The sequence below is a fragment of the Bufo bufo genome, chromosome 7 (assembly GCF_905171765.1).
Source record: "Bufo bufo chromosome 7, aBufBuf1.1, whole genome shotgun sequence".
NCBI lineage: Eukaryota > Metazoa > Chordata > Amphibia > Anura > Bufonidae > Bufo > Bufo bufo.
Genome location: NC_053395.1, coordinates 154,796,259 through 154,817,067, shown reverse-complemented (window position 1 = coordinate 154,817,067; position 20,809 = coordinate 154,796,259). Strand labels below are relative to the sequence as shown.

Sequence of the window (20,809 nt, the reverse complement as noted above, 5' to 3'; positions counted from 1 at the left end):
ATGAGCCAAAGGACTTCAGATAATGACATCAGAAATTAATTTGTACTGTAAAAAAACATTTCCCGAACTTTTGGTTCGGTTCCAAGTGGTACTGGTTCCAAATATACTGAATAGTGTAACATTTATCAGCCAATTAAACTAGTGGAACCATCCTTATTTCTTATTAGGGTTTTTTTTTTTTTTTTTTTTTCATTTTGATCTAATTTTTCCTTTCTATTTTTATTTCAGAACTAACACTGAATCCACCAGAAGGGATTGTGGCAGGTACGTTTCCATGACATAACCTCACCATCTCAGCTCTTCATAAAAGCCTTTCTAGGGTACATCCACACAGGGCTTGTGGCAAATGTGCAGCATTTTACAATACCAGCAATGTGGATCAGATTTCATGAAAGGTCTAGTACACACCGTGCAAATAAAAAAACCTGCTTCTGAAATGGATCTTTTATGCAGTTTTTTGTCCTCACTGTGTAACTGTAGATAACCCCAGAGTCAGGGGTAACATCGCTAATTGCTGGGTATATTATCACTCCCCCAGTCAGTCAGAGAGCATACTACATATGGGGGTCTTTTTCACCAGAAAACTAGGGAGAAATTGAGCAGTTGCTAATCTAGTCATCTCATTGCACTTAAAGGGGTTTTCCGGTCCTATATATTGATGACCTATCCTGGCCATTTCAGCCCACATTTATGTAATTTGTATGAGCGCCTTAAAAATACAGTATATTGTGAGAAAGTCAAGGGGTTTTATGACGAGTATTCTTTGAAACATTTTTTTCAGGTTTGTCATTGTCTTTAAAGGGAGTCTGTCACCTCCATATGGCCATATACAGTGCTTACATGGCTCTGTAGCACACCTATACAGGATTGTAACGGTACCTTTTGTTCTTTTCTTTAGACTTGCACAAGCAGGAAAAACTAAGTTTAATTCATATGCAAATGAGCACTCGCAAGTGCCCAGGGGCGGCGTTCAGTGTGTAGGTGCCCAGGCTGCTCTGCCTTCTTTTCACTTTACTCCTCCCCAGTCTCTGCCTTTGCCCGCCCACCAAGTCTCTTGCCTCATCGATAGGTCTGGACTTGGAGGGCGGGCAAAGGAAGAGGCTGGGGAGGAGCAAAGTGAAAAGAAGGCAGAGCAGCCTGGGCACCTACACACTGAACGCCGCCCCTGGGCACTTGCGAGTGCTCATTTGCATATGAATTAAACTTAGTTTTTCCTGCTTGTGCAAGTCTAAAGAAAAGAACAAAGGTACCGTTACAATCCTGTATAGGTGTGCTACAGAGCCATGTAAGCACTGTATATGGCCATATGGAGGTGACAGACTCCCTTTAAGTAGTAATGCAATTGTATACCTTTTGTGTTATGATCAGAAGGCACATTTAATTTTTTTGTCTTGCAGGCCCAATAAATGAAGAAAATTTCTTTGAATGGGAAGCCTTGATAATGTAAGTTACCGTATATACTCGAGTATAAGCCGACCCGAGTATAAGCCGAGCCCCTAATTTTACCCCAAAAAAATGTGAAAAATTATTGACTCGAGTATAAGACTAGGGTGGGAAATGCAGCTATAATGCAGAGTGTATGTGTATATAATGCACACAATCTACATTATATACACACATCTGCAAGAGGGTGACTCCCTGTATTTAATGCAGAGTGTGTGCATTATATACACACACACTCTGCATTAAATACAGGGAGCCATCCACAGATCTCCCCCCTAAACAGTGCCATCCACAGATCCCCCCTAAACAGTGCCATCCACAGATCCCCCCTCCCCTAAACAGTGCCATGATGGCACTGTTTAGGGGAGGGGGTATCTGTGGATGGCACTGTAGGGGGATCTGTGGATGGCACTGCCATCCACAGATCCCCCTACAGTGCCATCCTCAGATCCCCCTACAGTGCCATCCACAGATCCCCCTACAGTGCCATCCACAGATCCCCCTACAGTGCCATCCACAGATCCCCCTACAGTGCCATCCACAGATCCCCCTACAGTGCCATCCACAGATCCCCCTACAGTGCCATCCACAGATCCCCCTACAGTGCCATCCACAGATCCCCCTCCCCGACGCTCACAGCAGTATTCTTACTTTGTCTTTGCTCCGGTAATACAGGTAGTGCGGGGAGCGGCGCTCACTCACTGACGTCACGCGCCTTCTCCCACTAGGCGGCGCAGGCGCGTGACGTCAGTGATTGAGCGCCGCCCCCCGCACTGCCTGTATTACCGGAGCTGGACTAGACTCGAGTATAAGACGAGGAGGCTTTTTGAGCACAAAAATATGTGCCAAAAAACTCGTCTTATACTCGAGTATATACGGTAAATATAAATGTCAATAGTCCGGGAATTAAAAAAATAAAATTACTGGAAATACTTAAATGTTACTTATACACTGCTCAAAAAAATAAAGGGAACACAAAAATAACACATCCTAGATCTGAATTAATTAAATATTCTTCTGAAATATTTTGTTCTTTACATAGTTGAATGTGCTGACAACAAAATCACACAAAAATAAAAAAATGGAAATCAAATTTTCCAACCCATGGAGGTCTGGATTTGGAGTCACCCTCAAAATTAAAGTGGAAAAACACACTACAGGCTGATCCAACTTTGATGTAATGTCCTTAAAACAAGTCAAAATGAGGCTCAGTAGTGTGTGTGGCCTCCACGTGCCTGTATGACCTCCCTACAACGCCTGTGCATGCTCCTGATGAGGTGGCGGGCGGTCTCCTGAGGGATCTCCTCCCAGACCTGGACTAAAGCATCTGCCAACTCCTGGACAGTCTGTGGTGCAACGTGACGTTGGTGGATAGAGCGAGACATGATGTCCCAGATGTGCTCAATTGGATTCAGGTCTGGGGAACGGGCGGGCCAGTCCATAGCATCAATGCCTTCGTCTTGCAGGAACTGCTGACACACTCCAGCCACATGAGGTATAGCATTGTCTTGCATTAGGAGGAACCCAGGGCCAACAGCACCAGCATATGGTCTCACAAGGGGTCTGAGGATCTCATCTCGGTACCTAATGGCAGTCAGGCTACCTCTGGCGAGCACATGGAGGGCTGTGCGGCCCTCCAAAGAAATGCCACCCCACACCATTACTGACCCAATGCCAAACCGGTCATGCTGGAGGATGTTGCAGGCAGCAGAACATTCTCCACGGCGTCTCAAGACTCTGTCATGTCTGTCACATGTGCTCAGTGTGAACCTGCTTTCATCTGTGAAGAGCACAGGGCGCCAGTGGCGAATTTGCCAATCTTGGTGTTCTCTGGCAAATGCCAAACGTCCTGCACGGTGTTGGACTGTAAGCACAACCCCCACCTGTGGACGTCGGGCCCTCATATCACCCTCATGGAGTCTGTTTCTGACCGTTTGAGCAGACACATGCACATTTGTGGCCTGCTGGAGGTCATTTTGCAGGGCTCTGGCAGTGCTCCTCCTGTTCCTCCTTGCACAAAGGCGGAGGTAGCGGTCCTGCTGCTGGGTTGTTGCCCTCCTACGGCCTCCTCCACGTCTCCCGATGTACTGGCCTGTCTCCTGGTAGCGCCTCCATGCTCTGGACACTACGCTGACAGACACAGAAAACCTTCTTGCCACAGCTCGCATTGATGTGCCATCCTGGATAAGCTGCACTACCTGAGCCACTTGTGTGGGTTGTAGATTCCGTCTCATGCTACCACTAGAGTGAAAGCACCGCCAGCATTCAAAAGTGACCAAAACATCAGCCAGGAAGCATAGGAACTGAGAAGTGGTCTGTGCTCACCACCTGCAGAACCACTCCTTTATTGGGGGTGTCTTGCTAATTGCCTATAATTTCCACCTGTTGTCTATCCCATTTGCACAACAGCATGTGAAATTGATTGTCACTCAGTGTTGCTTCCTAAGTGGACAGTTTGATTTCACAGAAGTGTGATTGACTTGGAGTTACATTGTGTTGTTTAAGTGTTCCTTTTATTTTTTTGAGCAGTGTATATATATATTCCCAAATACCTTTCATTAGTTAAAATGACTTATTTTGTCTAAGGAGCAATCGTTGGGAAATAAAATGTCCGCCGTCCTATTAGTACACACAAAACCTGTCCTAATCACACAGCAGGATAAGTTACGTCCCAACACTGAGCTAAAGAGCTGCCTCATCCTCCTCTCTGCTCTGCTTGATCTTCAGCTGAATCCCTGTAGGAATGCAGTTCATGAAGAGACATGAAATAGAGAAGGGTGGGGATGTGACTGATGAGCAGCAGCACATGTATGCAGTCTTCATTGCCACAGCCTGTCCTGTATGTCCTCTCAGTACTTCATGTCTCCTCATGAACTCCATTTCTACAGAGATTCAGCTAAAGAGGTTATCAGCTGTGTTTAGGATCATAATTCCTGACTAGCAGAGAGGAGGATGAGGCGGCTCTGTACCTCAGTGCTGTGAAGTAACTTGTCCTCCTGTGTGATTAGGACAGGTTTTGTATATACTAATTGGACGATGGCCATTGTATATCTCTTAATCATTGCTCTTTAGACAAAACGAGCCATTTTAACACAAGAAAGGTATTTGGGAATATATTTATAGTAAAGTAATATTTAAGTATTTTCATTTTCTTAATTCCTGGAGTACCCCTTTAAAACGACCCTCCAGTTCAAGATTTAAAAAACACTTCAATTGGGGAATGAGCAGAACACTTACATGATGCCCTCCTTTTATATTTTTAGCTGCAGATCCACAAATTCCCAGGCTACTCTTCTGGCATCCAGGATGGCCACACTGCTTCTCAGACTGCCTGAGGCATACTGTTCATTTGGTAGTTTTTATACTTTCTGCTGTCCTTGGGTTGGCTAGCACTGCTCACATGAACATTGCTGGCCAATCCAAGAGCATGAAGTTCCTTGGGTTACCAAATGAACAGTGTGCATCAGATAGTCTGGGAAGCAGTGTGGCCATCTTGGATGGCAGAAGAGGAGCCTGGGAATTTGCAGATCTGCAGTTTGGAAGATGAAAAAGAGGGCACCATGTAAGTGTTCTGTTAGTTCCCTAGTTAATGTGAGTATTTTTTTTTTAAGGGTTTGTTTAAGTTTTTAATTTTGATGGCCTGCCATCAGTGAATTTATCGTTGGGTACCCGACACCCGCACACTGCCGATCAGCTATTTCAGAGAAGCGCTGGCGCCGGAAGTACACCTCTTCTTCCATTGTGTAGTGGACGGTTTTTCTGAATTAAAAATTCTTTAACAAAATAAATATTAAGAAAAAAGATGACACATGCATTCACCCTCTCATTATATGAGCAGAACAACTAAAGTAATTGAAACGTCGGATTTGGCACATAACTGACCTGAACAGAGCTAAACAGATCCTAACTGACTATAATGGAGTCAGTTCGGTTTCCATTCAGAAGACTTTTCTTTCCTCTGTTTTGACAGAATCTACGACGGAGGCCCCATTATTTTCTATTACCAAACAAAAAAATATATATATATATCCGAAAGTGGTGCAACTCGTTGCACAAAGAAGCAAGTCCTCATACAGTGACATCAATGGAAAAATTAAAATAGCAAGTTACAGTTAGGTCCAGAAAAATTTGGACAGTGACATAAGTTTTGGCATTTTAGCTGTTTACCGATACATATTCAAGATACAGTCATATAATTAATATGGGCCTTAAAGTGCAGACTCTCAGCTTTAATTTAAAATGGAATTACAGCTCTTAAATCTGTAGCTGTCACTTTTTCAAGGGACCAAAGGTAATTGGACAATTATCTCAAAAGCTATTTATTGGTCTGCTGGTTAAACCATAATCAATTAAGCAGGTAAAAGGTCTGGAGTTGATTCCAGGTGTTGCGCTTGCATTTAGAAGTGGTTACTGTAAACCCACAACATGCTGTCAAAGGAACCCTCAATGGAAGTGACACAGACCATCATTAGGCTGAAAATAAAGAAAAGAATTCCGTCAGAGAGAAAGCGGAAATGTTAGGAGTGACCAAATCAACAGTTTGGTACATTCTGATAAAATAAAATAAAAACTGCGCACTGGTGAGCTCAAAAAAGGCCTGGATGTCCACGGAAGACAATGGTGGTGGATAATCGCTGAATCCTTTCTATGGTCAAGAAAAACCTATTCACAACATCCACCTAAGTGAAGAACACTCTCTAAGTCTACCATAAAGAGAAGACCTCATGACAGCAAATACAGAGGGTTCACCACAAGGTGAATCATCGTCAAAAATAGAGGCCAGATTACACTTTGCCCAAAAAAATCTAAAGAAGCCAGCCCAGTTCTGGAACAACATTCTTTGGACAGATGAAACTAAGATCAACCTGAATGATAGGAAGAAGAAAGTATGGAGAAGGCTTGGAACTTCTCATGATACAAAGCACATCACATGGGTTAAACGTGTGGAGGCAGTGTAGCCATGCATGGCTTCCAATGGCACTGGGTCACTAGTGTTTATTGATGATGTGACTGAGGACAGAAGCAGCCGGATCAATTCTAAAGTGTACAGGGATATACTTCTCAGATTCAACCAAATGCAGCAGGGTTGTTTGGACAGCGCTTCCCAGTACAGATGGACAATGACCCAAAACTTACTGAAAAAGCAACCCATTCGTTTTTTAAGACAAAGAAGCGGAATATTCTGCAATGGCCTAGTCAATCACCAGATCTCAAACCAATTGAGCATGCATTTCACTTGCTTAAGACATAACTTAATGCAGAAAGACCCACAAACAAGCAACAACTGAAGACAGCTGCAGTAAAGGCCTGGAGAAGCATCACAAAGGAGGAAACCAGCGTTTGGTGATGTCCATGGCTTCCAGACTTCCGACAGTCATTGCCTGCAAAGGATTCTCTGCAAAGTATTAAAAGTTAACATTTTATTTATGTAATGTTAATTTGTCCAATTACTATTGAGCCCCTGAAATGAGGAGGCTTGCAGAAAAAGGGTTGCAATCCTAAATGTTTCACACAATATTTTTGTTCAACCCCTTAAATTAAAACTGAAGGTCTACACTTCAATCGCACCTCAATTGTTTCATTTCAAATTCAATGTCATGGCATGCAGAGCCCAAATCGTGAAGATTCTGTCACTGTCCAAATATTTCTGGACCTAACTGTATGTCTCTCGGAAGACGGAATTAAAAATAAAAATGGAGAAAAAAAGAATCCTCCGTCCTCAGGGTGTGAATGGGAACCAGTTAACAACGCTGTGGGATTGGCGGGTTACGTACCCTTCTCACCTGCTTGTCTGGAGGTTGTAATAATTATCTTTTATGTTTTTTTGCCTCTTACTTAGGAATTCCCCTTTGATGGAATTGTATATTATTGCTGCTGGTAATTCTCCAAATTACTTATGAAACACTTGGGAGGGGATATAAAAACATCTTTAATAGCTTTAAAGCATTCATTATATTTAGTGTGTCATCTATCACATCCGCCTTCTGTTTTTACAGTTGAACTGCACAATCTTACTGTAGAAATTAGCGTTCAGCAAAGTAAAATTATTAATAAACAAGCTGTAAATATGCATCAGAACATTTAATTTGTTTTCATTGTATTAGCATTTTTTGTCATTTTGCTAATGTAGCTTTCATTTGTAGACCCTATTTTAACATTCATAAATTAGTTTTCATGCAGAAATTGTCCCACGTGTGTTCTCAGTATATTCTCATCCAAAGCTGCTTTCTTACAATTCGGCCTTTTGCTGAGCTGCAATGTGTCAAAATTCCTTGCTGGCGCAGTGTCTGCACAGTGCTTGTTCTGAGGAAGTTAAAGGGGTTGTTTCCCTAGTGCACCCAGTATGTTGGTCTCCCCTTGTAGATTTGGTTCTGTGTTTATGGTTCACAAATATAAAATATGAGATATGGATTGCCGCCTACTTAAATCTTAGAGTAATATGAAGTGATTTAATATTAAATTAGCTATTAAAAGTTACGTTTTATTCCTTGCTTTCTGTGATTCCGTTGACAAGTCGCGGGAATTGATACACGTTCATCTATTTAATATTTGGAAATTCTTTCTGTTTTTTGGGTTGTTTTTGAGTTACAGAAAAAAATGACACTTTGCAAACCTGATGGTGAGGAATATATACATTAGATAGGTGAGGTCTACCAAAAGAAAAATTCCACACATACTTTGTACTGCTCTGGCCCCTTTGTTTACATGCAGTTGCAGAGCTGTGTTTTTTTTTTTTAACAACATTCTGTGACGTTCTTCTCATAAATAATTGGGGGTGTCAGCTAAGGCCTCTTTCACACTTGCGTTGTCCGGATCCGGCGTGTACTCCACTTGCCAGAATTACACGCCGGATCCGGAAAAACGCAAGTGTACTGAAAGCATTTGAAGACGGGTCCGTCTTCAAAATGCTTTCAGTGTTACTATGGCAGCCAGGACGCTATTAAAGTCCTGGTTGCCATAGTAGGAGCGGGGGAGCGGTATACTTACAGTCCGTGCGGCTCCCGGGGCGCTCCAGAATGACGTCAGAGCGCCCCATGCGCATGGATGACGTGCCATGCGATCACGTGATCCATGCGCTTGGGGCGCCCTGACGTCACTCTGGAGCGCCCCGGGAGCCGCACGGACGGTAAGTATACTGCTCCCCCGCTCCCCGCTACACTTTACCATGGCTGCCAGGACTTTAGCGTCCCGGCAGCCATGGTAACCATTCAGAAAAAGCTAAACATCGGATGCGGCAATGCGCCGAAACGACGTTTAGCTTAAGGCCGGATCCGGATCACTGCCTTTCAATGGGCATTAATTCCGGATCCGGCCTTGCGGCATGTCTTCAGGATTTTTGGCCGGAGCAAAAAGCGCAGCATGCTGCGGTATTTTCTCCGGCCAAAAAACGTTCCGTTCCGGAACTGAAGACATCCTGATGCATCCTGAACGGATTTCACTCCATTCAGAATGCATTAGGATAAAACTGATCAGGATTCTTCCGGCATAGAGCCCCGACGACGGAACTCTATGCCGGAAGAAAAGAACGCAGGTGTGAAAGAGCCCTAAGACTGCCTTTACTCTCCCCCTGAACTGTCTTGGTTCTCTTTGCTGATGGATCCATCTTCTCATGCTGCACTGACCTCACATAGGCATTCTTTCTTCTGGTTGCTCTCCTGGCCATTTACAACTTGCTGCTTATTCTATTTATACAGGCAAAGTACTTGCCTTGTTCTAGTCCAGTAAACCCCCCCCCCACCCCCACCCCCACCCTGTTAGCTTTCACCGTGACTGGAATTCCTCTTCTGCTTATTGGGTTATAAAAGCTAATGCTAAGCCATTCTACCGCCAGTAACGTGAGGGGGGCGTGGCTTTGATCTGACAAGCTCTGCCCACTTTCACACCTCAGTGCTGATTTTCCTAAGGCCCATATAACTGGCAGTTAGGATGTCTTCTTAATGGACTGGACATTCCTGACAGCTCTCCGCTAAGGGTGGATGGAGCATGACCAGACAGCTAAGCCTGTAGATATTAGTAGTAAGGACCCATGCACAGGGGGCGTGGTTTGTCCCTCCAGCAAGCACAGCCCACATATCAGACTTTAATGATGTTCTGTGTACAGGGTAGGAGGGTAGGCCCTAGGCTGGAGCAGGGAAAGAAGCTTATGTCATAGGTCATGTGACCCTCAGGAAAGTATGAGAAAGGGGCCACAATTCAAAATACATTACTTTTCTTAAGATACACACAAAGAATAAAAGAATAACTTGGGCAACCCCTTTAAAGGGGCTGTCTCACTTTAGTAAGTGGCATTTATCATGTAGAGAAAGGTAATACAAGTCGCTCACTAATGTATTGTTATTATCCATATTGCTTCCTTTGCTGGCTATATTAATTTTTCCATCATATTATCCATTGCTCGTATCCATGGTTACAACCACCCTGCAATCTAGTAGCGGTGGCCATGCTTGCACACTATAGGAAAAAGTGTCGGCCTTTCTGGTGGTCGGGACCCTGGGAGCGCATGCAGGCTAGTGTGTTTCCCTATAGTGTGCAAGTACGACCACCACTGATGGATTGCAGGGTGGTCATAACCAAAGAAACAAGCAGTGTATAATGTAATGGAAAAATGAATATAGCCAGCAGAGGAAGCAATATAGGTAATAATAATACATTAGTGTCTTGTATTAACTTTCTCTACATTTTACATGCTATTTCCTAAAGTGAGACAACCCCTTTAATCTTTATACCAGGTACCGTACCTTAGGAAGGGAATGGAAGGGTCTATGGTTTGTGACTGGCAATATGTTGCGTACCTTGTTAAAAGGGTTTTCTGAGATTTTATAACTAGTGACCTATCCTCTGGCCTTCTCGCAGTTTACCAAGCACAGTGCCGTACATAATACAGCGTCTGTGCTTGGTATCGCGCTCAGCCCCATTCATTTCTGTTGGGCTGAGCTGTGCCTACACCATTTGACACATGAACGTGACGTCACATGGCCTAGGAAAAGCTGCCGGTGCCTTCTCAAACAGCTGAAACGGTGGGGATCCTGGGTGTCGGACCCCCTTAAATTTCCTTAGCACTCTAAACGTGATGACATGTTTTCATGCAATTGCCCATGGGGCGAAGACTGTAACTAGCATATGTTTTAACTCCTTAAAGCGTCTTTCATCGCAGTAACCGGAGTCTACCATCAGGTATTTCCTCCCGATGCAATTCAGATGTATCCACATTTGCATGTGTCTTTGCACATGGAGCAGTGTGCTGCTGCATAAAGTGTTTGCCTTCGTAGCAGGCACCTGTACTTTATTTCACATTGTTTGGAGGTGTTTTGTTTTTTATTCTCCTGGTGTGACAGTGAAACGCGTCAAGAAATGAAACTGTGTTTTATGTAGTTGATAGAAATATTATTTGCTGCCTGCTAGAACCTTTTAAATATAAAATACATTTTTTTATTAGGTTTCTCAATATAAAACTCTCGAGCCATAAACAAATTTCAATCAGGCCTGGGACAGAGAGCGTATATCAGGCATAGCTAAGAGACTCCGTTATAGCTCAAGCCTCCGGCACTAACCTATACCGCTGTCTGTACTGTATGGTCACAGCATACTGGGCTCACAATAGGTGAGAACTGCAGTAGTCAGACCTAGAAGTCTATGTCAGTAGCAGGCAGTGTAAGACTACTGAGCACCAGCCGCCCTAGGCATGACAGAAAGGTAAGTCCTCTTCCCTTGTATGAAGCAATTAGCTCCGCAGTGTGCACTAGAAGGACTGGCTCCACTCAATCTACTCAACTCGGTGTCCTCAGTGTAAGACACCCCATCAGAAGCACAAGCTCTACAGTGTATTGTACTGTTGAAACTGCATGCTAACCACCACTGATGGCGTGCGCTTAGCTAAGGTGCTATTATGGCACGTTGCAGAGCTATGTTTAACTCCTTACAGTGGCTGTTGTATAAACCTACCTTTACTGCTCATGCACACAACCGTTGGGTGTTTTGCGGTCCGCGGGCTGCGTGTATTCTGCATTTTGCAGAAACAAAATGTCCAGCCCTCCATAGAACAGCCCTATCCTTGTCCGTATTGCAGACAATAATAGGACATATTCAATTTTTTTGCGGAATGGCCATGGAATAATTTCCGTATTATTCTTTTTTTTTTGAAGACCCATTGAAGTGAATGTTTTCGCATATGGGCCACAAAAAAAACGTAATGGACACGGGCATGAGCGGCCCCCCAGGTCCCTTATACCAGGGACTAGGGTCTCAAAAGATCTGGGGCCCAAGCCCCAATGCATATAGCCCAATTCTCTGTCGACCAACTGCCCCCCTTTCCCCTAGCCCGCAAACACTAGCACTGAAGACATTTTACTGTACTTGCTATACAGCAGCATGTACCTCTCACATCCAGTCCCTCCCAGGTGACGTCTCCTCCGATGTAGATCATCTCTGTCATCATTTTCTCCATTCAGTCTGGACAACTTCTCTCAACCGCACCGTCTCTGCAGAGTGTAACACACAGACATCTTGGCTTCCTCACTTTTCTGTACCCCCAAATACTATCCTGAAGAAAAATTTGTGCCATACAGATAATCTTCCCCATAGTAATGCGCCCATTAGTAGAAGAGCCCTCCAGTACTAATAATACCTTTACAGAGCCTCCAGTAGAAATAAGACCCCATATTGTTCCCCCAGTGGAAATAAAGCTCTCTGCAGGCCCCTCAGTAGTAATAAGGCCCCCATAGTGCTCTTAGTAGAAATAATGCGGATCTATAAGTCCCTCCTATAGAGCCCAGAGTGCCCCCAGTATTTATATTGCCCCCTACTGTTAAGATGCCCCTACAGTCCCCCAGTATTTATATTGTCCCCTACTGTTATAATGCTCGCCCTGCAATGCCTCCAGTATTTATATTCCTTAGTTTAGTGTCCTCAGAAATTATAATTCCTCAGCCCCTCCACCATACAGTCGTGGCCAAAAGTTTTGAGAATGACACAAATATTAGTTTTTACCAAGTTTGCTGCTAAACTGCTTTTAGATCTTTGTTTCAGTTGTTTCTGTGATGTAGTGAAATATAATTACATGCACTTCATACGTTTCAAAGGCTTTTATCGACAATTACATGACATTTATGCAAAGAGTCAGTATTTGCAGTGTTGGCCCTTCTTTTTCAGGACCTCTGCAATTCGACTGGGCATGCTCTCAATCAACTTCTGGGCCAATTCCTGACTGATAGCAACCCATTCTTTCATAATCACTTCTTAGAGTTTGTCAGAATTAGTGGGTTTTTGTTTGTCCACCCGCCTCTTGAGGATTGACCACAAGTTCTTAATGGGATTAAGATCTGGGGAGTTTCCAGGCCATGGACCCAAAATGTCAACGTTTTGGTCTCCGAGCCACTTAGTTATTACTTTTGCCTTATGGCACGGTGCTCCATCGTGCTGGAAAATGCATTGTTCTTCACCAAACTGTTGTTGGATTGTTGGAAGAAGTTGCTGTTTGAGGGTGTTTTGGTACCATTCTTTATTCATGGCACAAGACTGATGGTAGCGCTCACCTTTTCTTCTCCGGACAAGCCTTTTTCCAGATGCCCCAAACAATCGGAAAGAGGCTTCATCGGAGAATATGACTTTGCCCCAGTCCTCAGCAGTCCATTCATCATACTTTCTGCAGAACATCAATCTGTCCCTGATGGGTTTTTTTTGGAGAGAAGTGGCTTCTTTGCTGCCCTTCTTGACACCAGGCCATCTTCCAAAAGTCTTCGCCTCACTGTGCGTGCAGATGCGCTCACACCTGCCTGCTGCCATTCCTGAGCAAGCTCTGCACTGGTGGCACTCCGATCCCGCAGCTGAATCCTCTTTAGGAGACGATCCTGGCGCTTGCTGGACTTTCTTGGACGCCCTGAAGCCTTCTTAACAAGAATTGAACCTCTTTCCTTGAAGTTCTTGATGATCCTATAAATTGTTGATTGAGGTGCAATCTTAGTAGCCACAATATCCTTGCCTGTGAAGCCATTTTTATGCAACGCAATGATGGCTGCACGCGTTTCTTTGCAGGTCACCATGGTTAACAATAAAAGAAAAATGATTTCAAGCATCACCCTCCTTTTAACATGTCAAGTCTGCCATTTTAACCTCATCGGCCTGACATAATGATCTCCAGCCTTGTGCTCGTCAACATTCTCACCTGAGTTAACAAGACGATTACTGAAATGATCTCAGCAGGTCCTTTAATGACAGCAATGAAATGCAGTGGAAATTTTTTTGGGGGATTAAGTTAATTTTCATGGCAAAGAAGGACTATGCAATTCATCTGATCACTCTTCATAACATTCTGGAGTATATGCAAATTGATATTATAAAAACTTAAGCAGCAACTTTTCCAATTTCCAATATTTATGTAATTCTCAAAACTTTTGGCCACGACTGTACAGTCCCATGTAAATAACATTATTTCCTTCCCTCTGCCATAGAGTCCCATGTAAATACCATCACACCATCTCTCCAGCCCCCTCCAATATACAGTCCCATGTAAATAACATCACACCATCTCTCCTGCCCCCTCCAATATACAGTCCCACGTAAATAACATCACCTCCTCCCCGGCCGCCTTCAACATACAGTCCCATCAACCCCTTAATATTCTGTCCCATGTAAATAACATTACTCTGCCAGACACCTTCAACATACAGTCCCATGTAAATAAAATAATCCCCTCCCCAGCCACCTTCAACATGCAGTCCCATGTAAATAATATCGCTCCCTCCCACAGCTGACTTCAATATATAGTCCCATGTAATTAACATCACTGTGCCCCAGCCACCTCCAACATGCATCCCCATGTAAATAACATCACCCCCTCAACTTTCAGTCCCATGTAAATAACATCACTCCACCCCACTGTCCCATGTAAATAACTTCCCTCCCTTCATCCCTAACATACAGTCCCAGTTAAATAACTACAACTCCCAGCATTGCTCTGCCGCTCTCTTCACTTACCTCTCCTCATGTAGCAGACCTCACCAAAGCTTCTTCCCAGGAATTCTCTTCACTGCTGTGCCGTCCTCTCCTGCACTGGTCGCATGATGGTGACATCATCCCAGGTCCTTTTCATCTACTGCATTAAGAACTGATCACATGGACTGTGATGTCATCACAGGTCCTTCTGCTCTTGCAGCTCATTAGATTCAATTGTATTGCCGTCCTGAGGATGGCAATACAGTTGTATCTATCTGGCAGGCAGTACATTCGGGGCCTGGGACAAAACATCAGGGGCCCAGGCCCCAAATGTTTTAACCTAGCAACACCCCTGCCTCATACAGAACATATTTGCCTGCGTCCCTCCGGATCCCTGCAAGGCCACTGCTGCATATTCCCATGGTTCAGATCAGAACATCTGACGATGGTGGGTGCAGCCAATAGCAGGCCGCCACGGTGAGATGCTCCCCTAGCATCACGGGTGACGTCACACATAATGCAAGGGGCAGGTCACTGTCGCGGCATGCTATTCGCTGCACTCCACATCGTCGGATGTTGTGTTCTGCACGATGGGGAGATGCAGTGGCGGCCGTCCAGGGATCGGAGGGACGCAGGAGTCCAGGACCAGGTAAGTATGTAGGATCCAAGCATTTAGGGGGTGTTTACCCATTTAAAGGCTCTGCAGCGAACATCTTGGTTCCAGATACCACAGGACAACTTCGGTGGCCTTGTAGAGTCCTCACCTCGCTGGATCAGAGCTGTTTTGGTAGCATGAAAAGGGGGAGGGGGAGCTACATGATATTATGACTGATCTGTGTATGTCAGAGAATTGTCTGGAAAGCTATTCAGTAACATACACTTATTGGAATATTTTCCTTTACAAGTCAGAGCTGCCTATATCACAGAACTGCAGGGTATTAAAAGTCCCCACTGTTGCCATACAAGCTCATTAGCAGAAAAGAGGAGAAAAACAACTTGTGTGTGTAGACAGTGAAGCCATGCGGAATTTGTAGCTTCTGTTTTAGAGCTGTGCAATCGGTGTGCTCCTGATTGTGACGGGAGTGATTCTGATTAAGGCCCCTTTTACACGAGCGAGTTTCCCGCGCGGATGCAATGCGTGATGTGAACGCATAGCACCCGCACTGAATCCTGACCCATTCATTTCAATGTGTCTGTGTACATGAGCATTTTTTTTTTCACGCATCAGTTCTGCGTTGCGTGAAAAACGCAGCATGTTCTATATTCAGCGTTTTTCATGCAGCCCTGGCCCCTTAGAAGTGAAAAACGCATTGCATCTGGAAGTAGTTGCTGATGCAATGCATTTTTCACTGATGGTTGCTAAGAGTTGTTGTTTGTAAACCTTCAGTTTTTTTTATCACGCTCGTGAGCATTGCACCCGCGCGGAAAAAACAACACAATCGCAGACAAAACTGACTGAACTTGTGCGCCCGATCACTGCAGGGGTCCGGCAGTCACTGATAGCCGGGCCCCTGCTGTATCCACCGGCATGACTGTACAAGCCAATGCCAGCATATTAACCCCTTCTATGCCGCGATCAGCGCTGACCGCGACATAGAAGGGATTTGAGGTGGGTGAGGGAGCCCATCGGGTCCCCGCGCTGCTGTGGCGGGGACCCGATGGGTGAGAAGACAGCCCGATGCCGTGCAGAGGCTGCCCAATGCCCTGCACGGCATCGGGACCTGCCTTCTACGGGTGCCCAGGAGATCCAGCCTCAGGCTTGGTCTCCTAGGCAACCTGTTAGGCCCCTTTCACACGGGCAAGATTTCCGCGCGGGTGCAATGCGTGAGGTGAACGCATTGCACCCGCACTGAATCTGGCCCCATTAACTTCTATGGAGCTGTGCACATGAGCGGTGATTTTCACGCATGGTTGCTAGGAGACGATCGGGATGGGGACCTGATCTTTATTATTTTCCCTTATAACATGGTTATAAGGGGAAATAATAGCATTCTTAATACAGAATGCATAGTACAATAGGGCTGGAGGGGTTAAAAAAAATAAAAAAATTATTTAACTCACCTTAATCCACTTGCTCGCGCAGCCCGGCTTCTCTTCTGTCTTCATCTTTGCTCTGCACAGGAAAAGGACCTGTGGTGACGTCACTGCGGTCATCACATGGTCCGTCACATGATCCATCACCATGGTGATGGATCATGTGATGAGCGCAGTGACGTCATCAAAGGTCCTATTCCTCAAAGAAGAAGACAGAAGAGAAGCCGGGCTGCCCGAGCAAGTGGATTAAGGGGAGTTAAATTTTTTTTTATTTTTTTTTATTTTTTTTTAACCCCTCCAGCCCTATTGTACTAAGCATTCTGTATTAAGAATGCTATTATTTTCCCTTATAACCATGTTATAAGGGAAAATAATAAAATCTACACAACACCTAACCCAAACCTGAACTTCTGTGAAGAAGTCCGGGTTCTGGTTTGGGTACCAAACATGCTGATTTTTCTTACGCGCGTGCAAAACGCATTACAATGTTTTGCACTCGCGCGGAAAAATCGTGCATATTCCCGTAACGCACCCCCATCTTATCCGGGCCAAAAACATGACGCCCGTGTGAAAGAGGCCTTAGTGTATGGCCTCATGCACACGACTGTTGTGTGCATCCGTGGCCGTTGTGCCGTTTTTCGTTTTTTTTTCGCGGACCCATTGACTTTCAATGGGTCCGTGGAAAAAACGGAGAATGCACCGTTTTGCAGCCGCATCCGTGATCCGTGTTTCCTGTCCGTCAAAAAAATATGACCTGTCCTATTTTTTTGACGGACAACGGTTAGCGGACCCATTCAAGTCAATGGGTCCGTGAAAGAACACGGATGCACACAAGATTGGCATCCGCATCCGTGATACGTGGCCGTAGGTTACTTTCATACAGACGGATCCGAAGATCCGTCTGCATAAAAGCTTTTTCAGAGATGAGTTTTCACTTCGTGAAAACTCATATCCGACAGTATATTCTAACACAGAGGCGTTCCCATAGTGATGGGGACGCTTCTAGTTAGAATATACTACGAACTGTGTACATGACTGCCCCCTTCTGCCTGGCAGCACCCGATCTCTTACAGGGGGCTGTGATCTGCACAATTAACCTCTCAGGTGCTGCACCTGAGGGGTTAATTGTGCATATCATAGCCCTCTATAAGAGATCAGGGGCTGCCAGGCAGCAGGGGGAAGACCCCCGTCCCTCCCCAGTTTTAATTTCATTGGTGGCCAGTGCGGCCCCCCCCGGCCCCCCCTCCCTCCCTCTATTGTATTATTTTCATTGGTGGCACAGTGTGCGGCCCCCCCCCCTCCCTCTATTGTATTATTTTCATTGGTGGCACAGTGTGCGGCCCCCCTCCCTCCCTCTATTGTATTATTTTCATTGGTGGCACAGTGTGCGGCCCCCCCCCCCCCCTCCCTCTATTGTATTATTTTCATTGGTGGCACAGTGTGCGGCCTACCCTTACTTAGCAATATTAGAAGCATCATACTTACCTGCTGCGCTGTCTGTGACCGGCCGGGAGCTCCTCCTACTGGTAAGTGACAGATCATTAAGCAATGCGCCGCACAGACCTGTCACTTACCAGTAGGAGGAGCTTCCGGCAGGTCACAGACAGCGCAGCAGGTAAGTATGATGCTTCTAATATTGCTAAGTAACCATGGCAACCAGGACTGCAGTAGCGTCCTGGTTGCCATGGTTACCGATCGGAGCCCCAGCGATTAAACTGGGACTCCGATCGGAACTCTCCGCTGCCACCAATGATCGGGGAAGGGGGGGGTGGAAGAGGGGAGGCCGCACACTGGCCACCAATGATATTAATACAATAGAGGGGAGGCCGGGGGGGGGGGGGGGCGCACACTGGCCACCAATGATAATACAATAGAGGGAGGGGGGCCGGCACACTGGCCACCAATGATAATACAATAGAGGGAGGGAGGGGGGGGCGGGGGGGGGACGCACACTGGCCACCAATGATAATACAATAGGGAGGGGGAGGGGGGGGGGCGCACACTGGCCACCAATGACAAAACAATAGAGGGCGGGGGGGGGGGCGCACACTGGCCACCAATGATATTCAAACTGGGGAGGGAGGAGGGTGTGCCCCCTGATCTCTTACAGGGAGCTATGATACGCACAATTAACCCCTTCAGGTGCGGCACATGAGGGGTTAATTGTGCGGATCACAGCATCCTGTAAGAGATCGGGTGCTGCCAGGTAGCCGGGGGCAGTCATGTACACAGTTCTCAGTATATTCTAACTTGAAGCGTCCCCATCACCATGGGAACGCCTCTGTGTTAGAATATACTGTCGGATCTGAGTTTCACGATCTAACTCAAATCCGATGGTATATTCTAACATAGAGGCGTTCCCATGGTGATGGGGACGCTTCAAGTTAAAATATACCATCGGATTGGAGAAAACTCCGATCCTATGGTATATTAACTCCTGACTTTACATTGAAAGTCAATGGGGGACGGATCCGTTTGCAATTGCACCATATTGTGTCAACGTCAAACGGATCCGTCCCCATTGACTTGCATTGTAATTCAGGACGGATCCGTTTGGATCCTCCAAAAATCAAGGAAGACCCACAGACGAAAAAACGGTCACAGATCACGGACCAACGGAACCCCGTTTTGCGGACCGTGAAAAAATACTGTCGTGTGCATGAGGCCTATGACTCAGTGTAATACACTAACAGGCAATGCATTACAGTACAGATGTATTGTAATGCATTGCAGAGGGGATCAGACCCCCAAAAGTAAAGTCCTAGAGTGGGACAGAAATAAAGTAAAAAAAAAAGTCAAAAAAATAGTTTTTAATAAAAAAATAACGTTTCAAGTAAAAAAAGAAAAAAACGCCCCTTTCCCCTGATTTTATATTAGAAAAAAAAAAGAAAACACATACATGTTGGGTATCGCCACTCCTGTAACGACCGGCTCTATAAATATATCACATGATCCACCCTGTCCGATAAACACCGTAAAAAAAAAAAATATAATAATAAATAACTTTTTAAAAAAGACATTTTTGTCACCTTACATCACAAAAAGTGCAACACCATGAAAAAAAATAAAAGTATACATATTCGGTATCGTCGCGTTCTTAACAACCAGCTCTATAAAAATATCACATGAATTAACCCCTCAGGGGAAGACAGTAAAAAAATAAAAACTTTTGCAAAAAAAGCAATTTTTTGTCACTTTACACCGCAAAAATTGCAACACCAAGCGATCAAAAAGGCATATGCCCCCCAAAATAGTATCAGTCAAACCGTCGCCTCATCCCGCAAAAAATGAGAGCCTACCTAAGACAATCGCCCAAAAAAATAAATAAAAATATGACAATGGATACACTAAAATATGTTTGTTTTTTTGCTTCAAAAATAATATTATTGTGTTAAAGTGAAATAAATAAAAATAAGTAGATATGTTAGATATCGTCGTGTCCGTAACAACCTGCTCTATAAAAATATCACATGAACTAAGTCCTCAGATGAACACCGTAAAAAAATAAAAATAAAAACAGTGCCAAAAAAGCCATTTTTTTGTCACCTAACATCATTTAAAGTGCAACACCAAGTGATCAAAAAGGCGTATGCCCCCCAAAATAGAACCAATCAAACCGTCATCTCATCCCGCAAAAAATGAGCCCCTACCTAAGACAATCGGTCAAAAAATAAAAAAGCTATGGCTCTTAACTACGGAGACACTAAAACATCTTTTTTTTTTTGTTTAAAAAATGCTATTATTGTGTAAACTTAAATGAATAAGAAAAAGTATACATATTATGTATTGCCACGTCCGTAACGACCTGCTCTAGAAAGATATCACATGACCTTACCCCTCAGGTAAACGTTGTAAAAATAACTAAATAAAAACTGGCAAAACAACCCATTTTTTGGGTCACCTTGCCTCATAAAGTGTAATAATGAATTTTCAAAAAATCATATGTACCCAAAAATGGTACCAATAAAAACGTCAACTCTTCCTGCAAAAAATTTGCCCCTGCACAAGACGATTGGCAGAAAAAAAATATGGCGTTCAGAAAATGGAGACACAAAAACATTTAAAAAAAAAAAGCTTTATTATGCAAAACTGAAACAAACAAGCAAAGAAAGTAGACATATTTGATTTCACCGCATACGTAACAACCTGCTCTATAAAAATAGCGCATGATCTAAACGGTCAGATGAACGTTGTAAAAAATAAAAACTGTGCCATTTTTTTGTTACCTTGCCTCACAAAAAACTTTAAAAATCGTATATACCCCAAAATAGTACCAATAAAACTGTCACCTTATCCTCTAGTTTCCAAAATGGGTAACTTTTGGGAGTTTCTACTGTAGGGGTGCATCAGGGGGTTTCAAATGGTACATGGCATCTAAAAACCAGTCCAGCAAAATCTGCCT

General features: G+C 44.5%; 1 protein-coding gene across 1 annotated transcript in view; it reads left to right on the top strand.

Moving 5' to 3' along the window:
* Positions 1-20,809, top strand: part of UBE2G2 (ubiquitin conjugating enzyme E2 G2) — an 86,771-nt gene that overhangs the window by 38,518 nt on the left and 27,444 nt on the right. Inside the window, exons 2-3 of the mRNA XM_040440294.1 lie at positions 229-264; positions 1,398-1,443. Of these exons, the coding sequence (XP_040296228.1) occupies positions 229-264; positions 1,398-1,443 (82 nt within the window). The remainder of the gene's footprint in view (positions 1-228; positions 265-1,397; positions 1,444-20,809) is intronic.